A 14,712-nucleotide genomic window follows, 5' to 3' on the forward strand; every position below is an offset into this window, starting at 1 on the left:
AAGTGTGGTATACTGGGTCATCAAAAACAGAAACAAACAAAAAACAAACAAAAATAAAAACAACCCCCCCCCCAAATAAAATAAACCAAACAGCAACGACAAAATAAACAACAATAATAAGCACCAAGAGAAATGTTTGAAGGGATTTGTCAGTGATAAGATGGAAAGGGGGAGATGAAGATGGGCACAGCATTAGAGAAGCTGTATTGGAGACGGGCTTCTTTCTATTCCTTCCTAGCTACTAGGAGTGGGCACAGGGATGGAGAGTTGGGGAAGGAAGTAGTTTGTTTTTCTTATAAACACCATCTGTGAGGTACATGGACGGTGCATTTTAGTGATTTGAAGAAGAAAAGTTAAGTGCTAGAGCCAAGTTTTAGAGCAAGGTGTGGGGTGTGGGGTTGATCAAGAACTATGAAGGGGAGGGAAGGAGAGTATGTACATTGGTTGTTGCCTTGGGGTCTAAGTTTTCCTTAATGACCATGTTATGCTGCAATGCCTATTGTTGGGAACTCTTCTTATGTTGCTTATCTAGTTAAGAGCAACAAGGTCTAGTTTTGGAAGATTATAAGGCTTGAGTAGAGTCATTCTTTTGTACAGGGACTGCATGTTACTTCCTGTTTTACCAGGTCCACTTGGTGCTCAATCTCCCTGATGATATTTTCCTAAGTGTTTGCCAACGTTTTCAGGTATTGGTTTTCGCTTTGCCTCATACATCGATAATTACATGGTGCTGCAGAAGGAGCCTTCAGGGGCAGTGATCTGGGGCTTTGGTACACCTGGAGCCACAGTGACAGTGACCTTGTGCCAAGGTCAGGAAACCATCATGAAGAAAGTGACCAGTGTGAAAGGTAAGGCAGCCCATTCGCTGTTCAGTTATTGTCTTCTTCTGCCACCTGGTGGATTATCTGAAAATGAACGCTGATAGCTCCAGCTCAGGCTGTCCATCCATCCATCCATCCATCCATCCATCCGTCCATCCATCCATCCAACCATAAAGGTTATTTGAGTATTTACTATGTGGATAGCACCAAAGATACCACAACTAGTAACAAGGCTCGAAGTTCCTTTTGCCAAGGACCTTGTTGAACAGAACAAATTATGCGAAGTTGGATGGACACTGATATTATCTGAGGAGTTCTATGAGAAGAGCAATATCTACCTCAGCCTGGTTGCTTTGGGAAAGTTGCACAGAAGATGATATTTGGGCTGAATTGTACATTCTAGAGTTGAGAGGAATGGTCAGTGATTGAGAGCTCTTGCTGCTCCTGCAGAGGACCTGGGTTCAGTTCCCAGCACTCACACTGGGTGACTTATAGCCCCTTGTAAACTCCAGCTCTGGGGAGCTGGATGCTCTGATGCCCTCTTCTGGTTACTCTGGGCACCTGCATATCCATGGTGCACATGGACACACATACACACACACACACACACACACACACACACACACACACACACACACTTTATGAAAAAAGGTCTTAACATTTAAAAAAATGAGTCAAATTGGAGATCTGATAAATAGCTTTGGCACTGGAGTCCACTGTCTAGGTTCTGATTCTGACTGTCATTTCTGGGTATATAATTTTGACATATTAGCAAATATCTCAGTGACAGTGTGTTTTCCATGTATAAAGTAGAGGTGGTACTAATTCTTTTTTGTTTTGTTTTGTGTTTTGTTTTTTCGAGACAGGGTTTCTCTGTGTAGTTTTGGTGCCTGTCCTGGAACTCACTTGGTAGCCCAGGCTGGCCTCGAACTCACAGAGATCCACCTGGCTCTGTCTCCCGAGTGCTGGGATTAAAGGTGTGCGCCACCACTGCCTGGCGGTGGTACTACTTCTTAATGGATTATCATGAGGACTAAATGAGTAAACACACACAAAGTTGTTGGAACAGTGCTTGGCACATTAACTTGAGTGGTCATTATTGTTACTATTACTGCCACTATTATTTACCCAGATATTCAAATATTTATTGAGTAGCTACTATGTGCCAGATACTGATGATAAAGTGATGCATAGAAGTGATTTAGCCTCCCCTTAATGAAGCCTGAAGGTTAGGGGAGGTTAGGAAAGTAAAGAACACTTATAGATAGGTGAGCTATGTGCCACAGTAAGGAAGTGCGTGTGGGAGCTTAGCAGGGAAATAGGGTTAATGAACTTAAAGACTAGTCTTGAAAGAAGAGGCACAAATTCAGTAGAGGGAACACCCTGGATATAGGCAAAGGGGTAGGAGTACATGCATAACATCGGAGAAGTGCCGTGGAGGTGTGTGGGTCTAGAACACTGGGCTGAGTGACGGGTGGCGGATGACAGGAGATGGGACAGTATGGAGACTTGTATCTTTGCTAAGGTACATATATCCTGGATCTATAGATTTTAAGCAATAAAAGCACACAAGCAGATCGAAAGGGTGTGACACCCATCAGATAGGGTTGGTAGAGCTGTTAGCAGGCTCTTATGATGTGCAGATATACATGATGAGGGCTTGACTTGAGAGTATGGCTGTGGTCCCTGTAGAAGGGATAGAGATATATAAGAGTGTATTCTGGGAACCAAGCTCAGGTCCTCTACAAGAGCAGCATGCATTCTTAACTGCTGAGCCATCTCTCCAGTCCCTCTTTGTAATTTGCGAGATAAACCAAACGTGAAGAATTCCAAGACTGCCTGTGATTTCTGTCTAGTCTGTCCTCAAATACGTTAAGTAGCTGAGAATTACATTGAACTTCTCGTTCTTCTACCTCTGTGTTCTAAAGCAGCAACCTGTGGGTTGTAACCCCTTTGGGGGTTGAATGACTCTTTTACAGGGGTCACCTAAGACCATCAGAAATATCAGATATTTACATTATGATTCACCACAGTGGCAAAATTAGTTATGAAATGGCAATGAAAATAATTTTATGGTTGGGTGTAGCTTGAGTTTTCCTGCCTGGCCCACAGTCAGGACAAATCTCTGTCACCCACCAGTCCCACAGCCACTCAGACCCAACCAAGTAAACACAGAGACTTATATTGGTTACAAACTGTATGGCCATGGCAGGCGTCTTGCTAACTGTTCTTATAGCTTAAATTAATCCATTTCTATTAATCTATACCTTGCCACGTGGCTCGTGGCTTCCGGCATCTTCACATGCTGTTTCTCATCATGGCGGCTGGCAGTGTCTCTCTCAGCCTTCCACTTCCCAGCTTTATTCTCCTCCTTGTCCCGCCTATACTTCCTGCCTAGGCAATGGCCAATCAGTGTTTTATTTATTGACCAATCAGAGCAACACATTTGCCATACAGACCATCCCACAGCAGTTGGGGTCACCACAACATGAGGAGCTGTATTTAAGGGTTGCAGCATTAGGGAGGTTGATAATCACTGTCCTAAAGATGGGATTGTAAGCATGAACCACCACACCAGGTTTATTCGGTGCTGAGGTGAATCCAGAGCTTTGTATGTGCTAGGCAAGTACTCTATCAACTGAGCTATATCTTTGTATGTGCTAGGCAAGTACTCTATCAACTGAGCTATATCTCCAGTCCACTCTTTGAAAGCATATGAAATAATGGATTTAATTATTGGCATTTTATACATATGTATCATTGAATTTTGCTCATATTCACCCCCCTACCCATTTTCTGCCCCCCGACTGACTACTTGTCTCCTTTCTCCCTCCAAATAGTCCATTTTGCTTTCATGTCTCATATTATATTAAATATATTTTATTTAATCTAGATTATTTGTGATAGAAAATTGTGATATTTGTTCTTGTTTGGCTTATTTTACTTAATATGATGCTGATGCTTTCCAGCTTTATCCATTTTCCTACAAATGAAATAATTTCATTCTTTTTTATGTCTGAATACAAATCCATTGTATATAGTACATAACATTTTCTTCTTCTTCCATCGATGGTATCTGGGCAGATTTTTTATCCTGGCTATTGTGAATAATGCCTCAGAGCATATTAATTTTCTTTTTTTTTTCTTTCTTTCTTTTTTTTTTTTTTTTTAAAAGACAGGGTTTCTCTGTATAGCCCTGGCTGCCCTGGAACTCACTCTGAGAACCAGACTGTCCTGGTTCAGAAATCCACCGATCTTTGCCTCCTCAGTGCTGAGATTAAAGGTGTGTGCCACCATTGCCTGGCTAGAGTGTATTAAATTTCATAGATTCTTAAAATCAGTTTATGTTCCCATTAGTAGTCTATAAAGGTTCCTCACCAGCATTTGTTGTCATTTGTTTTCTTAATGATGACCATTCTGACTGAGATGAGATAGACTTTCCTTCTTCAGGTAATATAACCTAGTCTCAAGAGGGACATTTCACCTCTCCTCTGCTGTAGAACTATTAGTTGAAAGCAAGTCACACATTCTGTTTGCTCTGGAGGGGAGAGGATAGTACAAACCTGTAACTTTAGAATCCACTTTAAGGTATGTCTGCCACAACATGCTGTAGTTTATATAATTTTCATAAGCAGTTTTATTGACATAAAGTGTTTAATTTTTATTTTGTTCTTATTTGGTGGTGGTCGATTCAAATTTTAAGCTATAGATTAAATGTCGGTAGGAAGGGATGGTTTAGGCAGTAAGGCCCTCTTTACCTTTGAACCACATTTAAAAGGCACAGGCTCATGTTACAGCCGGTGGCGGAGTCAGGGTTCTGTGTGGAGAAGTGAAGAGAGCTGTTTCTTTTAACCCTAGGTTTTCCTCCTGGGAAAATAAAGGCTGTGGGTATCCGGTCCCCCTTTTTGGTATTGGGCACAATAATCTGAAAAATAATTAACATTTGATGTAATTGATAAGAAGAAAAGCAAAAAAATACTTTATGACTAATCATCTCTACACAAATTATTTTTATCTTATCCTTTTGATTGTGGTTTCCATCTTGAGGCTAGAGTTATCTTGGGGAAGATGGAGAGAGAAGGGAGAGAGAGCGAGCTCTTTCTTTGTGTATGCCCTTGGCTGTAATAGTCAGGGGCAAGCCACCAGACATGTTGTTACATGTGAACACATAAAGCCCTCGTCAGTCTGCATGGCTTTCTTCTCAGTGTCGCCCAGGGTTGGAGTTTATTTTTCTCATTTACTTGAGGGGGTGCTGGGTAAAAATGTATGCAGGCTAAGTAGCTGTATAGTGAAGCAAGGAGATTAGTCTTCCTAGATGGTAGGAGAAAGAATGTAAGGAAGCAGAGGTCTTAATGCGTTGAAAATGAAAACTTAGAGAAACCTGGGCCAGGGCTGGCACAAGAATTTACAAAGTGGCAACTGACAGTCGTCCAGAAGGCAAGACCAGAGCAACTGTGACTCAAGGCCACGGACCAGCAGAAAGCCCATTGGATGTTGGACGAATTATGGTTGCTGGCTCAGATTTACTATCTGCACCCATCCTAGCATACCTGATGGGTTAACATACTTCCTAAAAGCTCATAAGTGGCCTATGGTATGCTCCTCATCAGCCAACCTGTTCTGAACTGACAGTCTAAGGACTAGTCAGTTCTCCTTGTGAAACATGGTAGCTTCTGACTTTAGAATCCCACCCTTGGTCTAAGACATCCCAGGTGCTGTACTCCTTCCTGCAGACAGTACACACGCAGAAGCAGATCCTCTAGTTTGTGTGAGTCGTCTCTTGAATGGGTGTGCCCATCCGTGAATTCTCTGCTGTACACCAAGTTTCTCCTGCTTTGTCACCCAATACAGCATTGTGTCAGGGCTTATTTTTCTTTTCTTAAATGAGAGAGGAAAAACACTAGAAATCCAAAGATCTTAGGCTAGGTAGCCAAGAAGGAGGCTTTTTCAGAAGTTGAAGGCAAGTTTATCTGGGACAAAAGATGTTGAGATCAGGGCTCAGTCTTCAGGTCCAGGTTTCAGAACCTTCAGATTTCCCCAGGTTCTAGGCCCATTCATTTTTCTGGCTGAGGTGAGATGGTGGTGCTGTTTTGCCAATTCTCCTTCTTGTCTTATTGTTGTTGAACATTGTCTTAGTTAGAGTTTCCATTGCTGTGAAGAGACACCGTAACCATGGCAATTCTTCTTATAAAGGAACACATTTAAATGGGGCTGGCTTACAGGTTCAGAGGTTTAGTCCATTATCATCATGGCAGGAAACATGGTGACCCACAGGCAGACATGGTGCTGGAGAGGGAGCTGAGAGTTCTATATCTGGATAAGCAGGCGGCAGCAAGAGAGTTACTGGGCCTGGCTTGAGCATTTGGAACACCAAAGCCCACCCCCAGTGACAGAATTCCTCTGACAAAGCCACACCTAATGCCTCTCCCTAAGCATTCAAATATTCGAGCCTATGGGAGACCAGTCTTACTCAAACCACCATAGACATTAACACCTGTTGGAAGAAGGGCTGGGGAGAGGAGTTTTTGTCACCAGCCATGGGTGCTGAAAAGCTAAGGTAAAATACCCAATTAATACTTCTGAATGCGTGGACGATTGCAGAAGTCTAAGAAAGAGTCCTATGTTAGGCTTTCTGGCAGTTGACCCCATCAGCCTATTCGAGTTGGTAGCAAGAGGACAGAGCCTCAGGGAGATGTGTCGGTGCAGGAAGCCTGGAAAGACCTTGGCAAGCCTGTATTAGGACAGATTGGAACGTCTGCCTGTTCAGAAGCGTGAGCCATACGGAGCACATCACACCTGTGCGACACAGTCTGTACCAGCTGCCCACTGTTTCCAAAACAGTGATTTTTCTGGTTTAGCAGTGATTTTTCTGCAGTTTCTATCTGATGCTTGGCTGTTGGTCAGAGAAATACAATAGTGAACACGTGGTCCTGGGCTTAGCAGACCTCCTGGAGGTGAGCGGCAAGCTCAGCTGGTTTTGCTTTTCAGAAAACCAAACATTTAGACATTTCCTCCAGCATTCTAAGCAACCTTTTATGGCTTCAGTTTTTCCTAATTTTCCAGTGTGCATCTGGACATCTGTTTCTGCTTAGTTGTCTCTGGCTAGAAAGAGCCTCAGACAGTGTCCGGCATGGAGTAGGTATTTGGATGGCATTTATGTAATTATTTCTTTTCAGAGATTAGGAGAATAACTTTACAATGCTCTGTTGCCAGGTCTCTCTTTCCCTTTGAATTGAGATTGATCTGATGGCAACTGATAAGCCAGTTCATGTTTGACATTTTTATGTGAAAATTTTGTTTTCTCTGCCTTTTCTATGTTTGTATTTCACGATTCTCCCTTTTTCATGTTTTCTGGTTCTTCTTCTTTTTTTTTTTTTCATACTTTTACCATTTGGAGGACATTTTCCCTAAATCTCTGAGTATGACGCTGACAGCAGTGATCCAGTGACTGAGGAGAAGGGCAATGGGAGGTGTGGTTTCCAGGGAGCAAGCTATGGATTTCTAAAATAGGGTCTTTACTAGCTTCTCCTTTCCTCAGTGGAGTCCCCAGACCTCAGGTCTTGTGTGTCATTCTGAAATAATCTATGGGGCAAGTTAAAATATCTTTTCCACGGAGATTAATTTATATGCCTCCCACTACTTGTTGATGCACCGATTCCTCCATGCACCTGCTGGTTAATGGGAGAACCCAGTGCCACTGGCCGTGTTAGCAGTGTGGAGGAGGTAGGGGTGACAAGGGTGATCCTGCTTAGTAAAGGGAAGATTCAGATTAGAAATGATTCTTAGCCTGTGCTCCCATTTGATTGGAAAATTGCAAATTAGTTCAGGGTGCTGTGTAAATCAGAAAGATTAGATTATGGTAATATTGACAGTTGGATAGTGTAATGAGAATTCTATTTTATGGGTTTAAAAAAAATTTTTTTTAACTAACCGTCCTTGAATTTTAATCTATGTGTATTTTTGTCTCTCCTAATTTAGGATTATAACTGGGTAACTAATTTTTCTTGTAAACGCCTTAGATAAAAATAAGAGAGGATTGGTACAGATTAAGGATAAAAAGGCTGCTGTTCTCAACAGCTCCATCCCCCTTGTCTGGAGTTTGGCCAGTCTTTATAGCTTTGAATACAGTTTGTCACAGAGCCTGGGCATGGCCACAAATGGAGTGCGTGCGGGGTTTTACTTCATTGTCGGTGGTTGGCTGGTTGGTTAATTCCTTGGATCTGTTGTTATTTCAGCACCCTCCAGCACCTGGATGGTGGTACTGGATCCCATGAAGCCTGGAGGACCTTTTGAAGTAACGGCACAACAGGCCTTGGGAACAAGCAATGTCACCCTGAGGGTTCACGATGTCTTATTTGGAGATGTCTGGCTGTGCAGTGGGCAGAGTAACATGCAGATGACTGTGTTACAGGTAATTTGGAGAGGCTCAGCTGACAAGAAATGTTGATGGGAGGAGGAGAAGGAGAAGGAAAAAAAGAGTAATAAGGAAAAGAAAGGCTGTTTCTGTTTATTAGGTACTTACCATGTGCAAGATCTAATCTGAGTGCTTTCATATTAAATAATTTCATTTAACAACCTAGAGAAGTAAGCTATTGATTAAATCAGTAGTTACGGGTTGGCACTAATTGTGTTTATGTGCTCAGTTTTCTCCTTGAGGTTCAAGTTTCCTGCTATCCCTAGCTCTGTCCTCCAAACTGAGTTTCTGTTGTAGTTATTTCTCTCTTCTTGCCTTTCTTCACTATCCATTTTGTTTTTGAGAAGTATTTAAGTTTGAGGTTTAGGACTCTGTACAACCAAGCCAGGCTTTCCTTTCAATTTTCTCTTTGATAAAACTATGAACTAGATGGGCTGGAGAGATGACTCAGTGGTCAAGAGCACTGGCTGTTCTTCCAGAGGACCCAGGTTCAATTCCCAGCACCTACATGCCACCTCATAACTGTCTGTAACTCCAGTTCCAGGGGATCCAACAGACACACATGCAGGCAAAACACCAATGCATATAAAATAAAAAATAAATCATTAAAAAAGTATAAACTAGAATACTTTTATATACTGTAAGACTTTTTTTTTTCTTTTTTGAGACAGGATTTCTTTGTTTAGCCCTGGGCCCTGGCTGTCCTGGAACTAGCTCTGTAGACTAGGCTGGCCTCGAGCTCAAGAGATCCACCTGCCTCTACCTCCCAAGTTCTGGGATTAAAGGCATACTCAACCACTGCCTGGCTTGTTTCTATAGCTTTTATTCTTTATAGTTTCGTTATTCCCTTTAAGAAAACCTATTGCTAAACAATGCTATTAAAAAGATTGACATATATACTTTATTTTACCCATATTACTAATTCAAAAATCTAACTTCTTGTATATAAATTTTTCTAATCAGTGTTTTGTGAACTCATACTTCCTGCCTTAATTCGTTAATTATATGGAAGTATTTTGAATTGAAATGCCTATTAAGCTGAACTTGGCCTGGACCTTGTTGGCATGTTTGAATGGACACGGATGTGAGGTTTCATCCTGATAGAAAGCATGGTTTTGTACAGAAGTGGCCTTGCTGTTAAGTCATTAGAGAAAGCAGTGCTTTCCCTCGTGTTTTAAGTACTTCTGTGTTTTCACAGGAAGGCATGGACCAGATCTGTTTGTATCTATAGAGTAACTTTCTCAATTGCAGCCTATGCCAAGGGATCCCATCCCATTTTCTGTCAAGCTAAATCAGATCTTGATTGCTAAGCGTAAACACGTTCTTTCTGCCTGGAATTTTCTCTGGAGCGTCTTCTGAATTAACTCAGGGCTGAGAGCTCTGAGATGAAGGGGGACAGAAAAGAGGATTCTATCTGAAACATATGTGTTAATTTTCTCTCTCTCTCTCTCTCTCTCTCTCTCTCTCTCTCTCTCTCTCTCTCTCTCTCTCAACGAAGCACTTAGTTTGCAAGGCAGCATTTTAGGTGCGATAGTACCAAAAGCCACATTTTTTAGTCTTTTAACAGTTTGCAGAAGGGTTTTCTGGTAGGAAGGGTGCGTTGCACGACTCCCCCTTTATGCCTTCGCTCTTTCCCCTGCACGGATCCCCAGTGCACACACGCACACACGCACAGTGTCTGTCTCTCTTCCCTTTCCTCCCTCCATGTGCCTTTTTGAGGAGGTAAGATTCTCACTATAACCTACCCCTCTTCACATTCAAAGAAGGAAATGGCAGATTGTATGCCCATCTTGTTGTTGGGGTAAAATGGAATTTTAAAGCTGAATGTTATTTATAACACTGAGTGAGATGTTTATAAATGGAGAAAAGTCTAAATGTTCATCTGCCACCTCAGGGTAGGTCTTAAGACTCAGATATTTCTAGTGAGGCTCAGGAAAAGATGGCTAGTATCAGACAAGAAGGCCGAGTTTTCAGTCACTGTGCACTCCCCTCTTTTGTATTTTACACATAGAGAAGTTAATATACAGAAGAGAGGGATGGGTACCACATTCCAATAGAAGACTCTTAGAAGTACAGTGGATGGCTCACATACAGTTATTACCTCAGCCTTAGAGCTGACAGAGGAGAAGGGGAAACGAGGTACTAAATCTGCAAATTCTTCCATGTCAGTTACTAGATATCTGTCTATCACGTGTATGAGTGTGGGCACACACACATTTACATCTGCACACGTTCACATACACACTCACACACATGTCTTGCTCCCCCTTGCAGACCCCATGCTTAGATCCTCTGAGGGAAATAGATTTTTGACGTGTCTTCATTAATTCAAGAATGTGGTATAAAGGTTACAAAATGAACACTGGTGAGCAGCTGCTTTGAAGGGACTGGTCTGGTCCCTGGAGAGACAGCGGTGCTCTCCCTCAGCCCAGGCAGCGTTAATGACTTCAAATACCTTGGTATTCATTTACATCCTCATTTAAATACTTGGTAGGGAAATAATTACACTGAGGTGTTTGATGAGATGAAGTCTGATCTCAGCAGATGGAGGAAAGCTTCCCTTTCATCAGCAGGGAAACCAAGTGTCATTTAAATGAAAATCTTCCTGAAATCTCTTTATTCTTAAATTTGCTGCCAATATCCCAGAGGAAATGCTTCCATAAAAAAGGCAGTGGCAGTGGGAAAGGGGACCAATTTCAGACGTAATTGTCATCAGGTACAGGAGGAATTTTCCCCACCCCCATTTTGTTAACACCCAGCTTTCCAGTTCTGGTAAATGTGAGAAAAGATGGAAACCTTCCAGCTAATGATTTGGATCGAGTTCCATGGGCTGGTAACAGTACAGGAGAATGCCAGCTGTCCTGACTCTACTGCCCTGGCACTACTCAGGCAGACTCAGCAATGGGGCAGCAAGACAGGGAGCATGTTCTCCCATCCTGCTTTCCCAAGCTGGCATCTCTGCTATGAGCTGCCTGCGTTCCCAGGCAGTGCGGAAGCTAGTGTGGGTGGAGAGAATGAAAGCAGCTTCATCCACCGTTTCCATGGAAGCAACATACGATGCTTCGTGCTCAGTGCAGAACTGAATTTCAAAGGAGGTGACTTTTTACAGGTACCTACTGCGGAAAAACAATTTCCCTGCCAGGGCACACTGTGAGCACATCAGCTTGTTTCTCTTTGCCGTTTATTTTCCATTAAACCTGCCAGGTAATAAAATCCTAAAGACAGATCAGGATTTCCAGTGGAACTTTCCTGAGACCGTTTGTAATGTCTGTCCTGAGTATGGAGACCTTGACAGGCTGGCGTTGCTGCCACCCAGGAGACACATCAGGCTGTGGCTCCCCCAGTGACCTGAGAGCGATTTCATTTGTATCTGGTTATGTTGTTGGCTGCAGCCAGCGCAGTGGCCAACCAAAAGGCGATTCTAGGGGCAGCATTTTTCAATGAAATGCTGTGGGGCAGCCCAGCTCCTCTATCCTTTCCCTTCTCCTGGACCGTGGGCCGGAAGGCCAGCTGTATTCTCTGTGGTGGGTGGGAGGTAAAGCGAAGCAGCTGCTGTCTCTGTGGCTGGAGGCCAATGCAAAGTATCCTGGCTTCCTGTGCCTTGCTGTGGCAGCCAGACTCAGCTGGAGAGCCTGCTCCCTGAGGCAAATGGTAACTGGCCTTCCTGATGATCCTGCTGGTCCTTTGTTTTTTCGAGAAGCTGGACTGCTGGCGGGGGAGGGGGGGTTTGAGAGGACTCAAGAGCAAACACATACGCAAATACAAAAGCAAACCAAGATATTGCCCATCTATTCTTTTTAAAATAAAGGAAAGAACAATAGCAACAAAACCTGAAATGGCTGGTTTTGTGTGTCAACTTGACACAAGCTAGTGTCATCAGAGGAAGGAGCCTCAGCTGAGGAAATGCCTCTTTGAGATCCAGCTGTAAGGCATTTTCTCATTTGGTGATAAACGGGGGAGAGCCCAGCCCATGGTGGGTGGTGCCATTCCTGTTGGTCCTGGGTTCTATATATGAGCGAGAATTGTTGAGACCAAGGTTGGATAAAGCACAGGGACAAATAGCCAAATGAATGGAAACACATGAACTATGAACCAATGGCTGAGGGGTCCCCACTGGATCAGGCCCTCTGAATGGGTGAGACAGTTGATTGGCTTGATCTGTTTGGGAGGCATCCAGGCAGTGGGACCAGATCTTGTGCTCATTGCATGAGTTGGCTGTTTGAAACCTGGGGCCTATGCAGGATTGTTTGGCTCGGCCTGGGAGGAGGGGACTAGACCTACCTGGACTGAGTCTACCAGGTTGACCTCAGTCTGTGGGGAAGGCTTTGCCCTGGAGGAGATGGGAATGGGGGGGGGGGGTTGGGTGGAAGGTGAGGGGGATGGGAGGGGGGAGAACAAGGGAATCCGTGGCTGATATGTAGAACTGAATTGTATTGCAAAATAAATTATAAAAAAAAAAAAAAAAGAAGAAGTTGGGCAGAGCAATCCATGGGAAGCAAGCCAGTAAGCAGCACCCCTCCATGGCCTCTGCGTCAGCTCCTGCCTCCAAGACCCTGCTCTGTTTAAGTTCCTGTCCTGACTTCCTTCAGTGATGAACCGCAATGCTCAAGTGTAAGCCTAATACACCCTTTCCTCCTCCACTTGCTTTTTGGTCATGGTGTTTCACCGCCGCCGCAGTAGAAACCCTAACTAAGACAAAACCCCAAACAGTAACCCAACAACAAACAGTGCAGGAAACAAAGAGGAAACACAGAAGACAGGGTGTTCCTAAGATGTAGAGGACTGGGGCTTCACAGGCCCAGTGAGGAAGTCACTGGGCAGTGCACACAGTCTGCTCCAGAATGACACCAGACCACTGCGTCATGAGGGTTTGTGAAGTGGTTTGGGGAAATGTGGTATCTTTGGGCAGACACATTTCTTTCTTTAGTTCCTTGGGACTCTCCTGAACCTTCCCCTGGGCAGCGCTTTTCAGATTACCTCTCTTGCCGGCCTTTTCCTTGGTGACTGCTCCCCAGGACCAAGATGAGAAGAGCTTAGTTTCCAATCATTCCTCTGTTGTTTCTTTGTAATCTGTTTTTTTTTTTTAATGGTATATAGATTATATAAGTCATGGTCTATGTTGTCTCTACAGACACTCTCTAAACACCATTGTTAAAAGAAGTTAATTCAAATGCTTTGTGTTATCAGATATCAGTTACCAGAGGGAATGGGTCTTTTAGTTTCAAATTAGAGTAAGCTATGGGCTGGGAGGTGTAGCTCAGTGGTAGAAGGTTTACCTGGCATGCACTAGGCCCTAGGTCCAGTCCCCAGAACCATGGGGGAAAGATAACGATGTAATCCATCCTGTTCTTTAGCCTCATCTCTATCTACACAGCTCTTCTTGTCCAGTATAGACCTGCTGTGGAAGAGATCAGGTTTCATTGTTTGTGAATTGTCTTCTGGAACGTGATTCATCATGGTCTCTGTTGGTCAGAGTGGATCCAAGGTGTTTTGGTCCCACCCATTACTGATTTGATTATTCATTTGTTCTCAGTGTATTTAAGTGTCAGACGGAGCTCAGTGGATTGGAAGAAGTGTTTACTGAGAAGCTGCAAGCCAGTTTGCCATCTATCAGGTTAACTGATCCGCTGATCTTTCTAGATTTTTAACGCCTCGAAGGAGTTGTCTGACACTGCTGCCTACCAGTCTGTGCGCATCTTCTCCGTCTCCCTCAACCAGGCAGAAGAGGAGCTGGAGGACCTTGGTGAGGTTGACCTGTCATGGTCCAAGCCCACTGCAGGTACGTGAGTGCTTCCGCATGCACATCTCTAGGGAATGGGTTAGTCACTTAAGCAGAACCTTGTAACCAGAGGTTTCTGTCCTGCCAGCAACTCCCAAATACCCAGCAACCCCTTCCCAAATAATTGACTCAGAGGCTTAATATTACTTATAAATGTTCTACCGGTAGCTCAGGCTTATTACTAACTAGCTCTTACCCTTAAATTAACCCACAATTCTTATCTATGTTTAGCCAGGTGGCTTGGTACCTTTTCTCAGTACAGCATTCTCATCTTGCTTCCTCTGTGTCTGGCTGGCGACTCCTGACTCCACTCTTCTTGTTCCTATCATTCTGTTTGGCTTTCCCACCTGACTTCCTGCCCAGCTACTGGCCTGTCAGCTTTTTATTGACCTTTTTTGAGTGACAGATCTTTACAGTGCACAAGAGGACTATTGCACAGCAGAACCTGTAACCCCCACCCAATTTGGTTCTGCTTATTATTGCAGAACTATCCTTTTATTCCTATTGGGTCTCCATCCCATTCCTGATGATCATGGTTTCATGTTTCTTCTCAAGTATCCACCCTGAATCTTCTGCTTGGTGTTCAGGAAAGGGCTCTTCCTTTTATTTTAGAACAGTACTGATGATGTTGAACGTGAGGTGTGCCAGCCTCTTCCTCCATCATGGTAACCCTCTCTAGTCCACCCCCCCCATGCCTG

General features: G+C 43.6%; 1 protein-coding gene across 4 annotated transcripts in view; it reads left to right on the plus strand.

The window, feature by feature from the left end:
• Positions 1-14,712, plus strand: part of Siae (sialic acid acetylesterase) — a 100,991-nt gene that overhangs the window by 60,632 nt on the left and 25,647 nt on the right. For 3 of the 4 annotated variants that reach the window (XM_052756942.1, XM_052756927.1, XM_052756934.1), the window contains exons 2-4: positions 687-848; positions 8,057-8,232; positions 13,876-14,014. In XM_052756942.1, coding sequence (XP_052612902.1) covers positions 725-848; positions 8,057-8,232; positions 13,876-14,014 — 439 coding nt within the window. In that variant the 5' untranslated portion in view covers positions 687-724. Of the gene's footprint in view, positions 1-686; positions 849-3,998; positions 4,105-8,056; positions 8,233-13,875; positions 14,015-14,712 lie in introns of those variants that run through there. The other variant, XM_052756951.1, reaches the window with a different exon arrangement.

The sequence above is a fragment of the Peromyscus californicus genome, unplaced genomic scaffold, assembly GCF_007827085.1.
Source record: "Peromyscus californicus insignis strain IS unplaced genomic scaffold, ASM782708v3 Scaffold_11__1_contigs__length_118956290, whole genome shotgun sequence".
Taxonomy (NCBI): domain Eukaryota; kingdom Metazoa; phylum Chordata; class Mammalia; order Rodentia; family Cricetidae; genus Peromyscus; species Peromyscus californicus.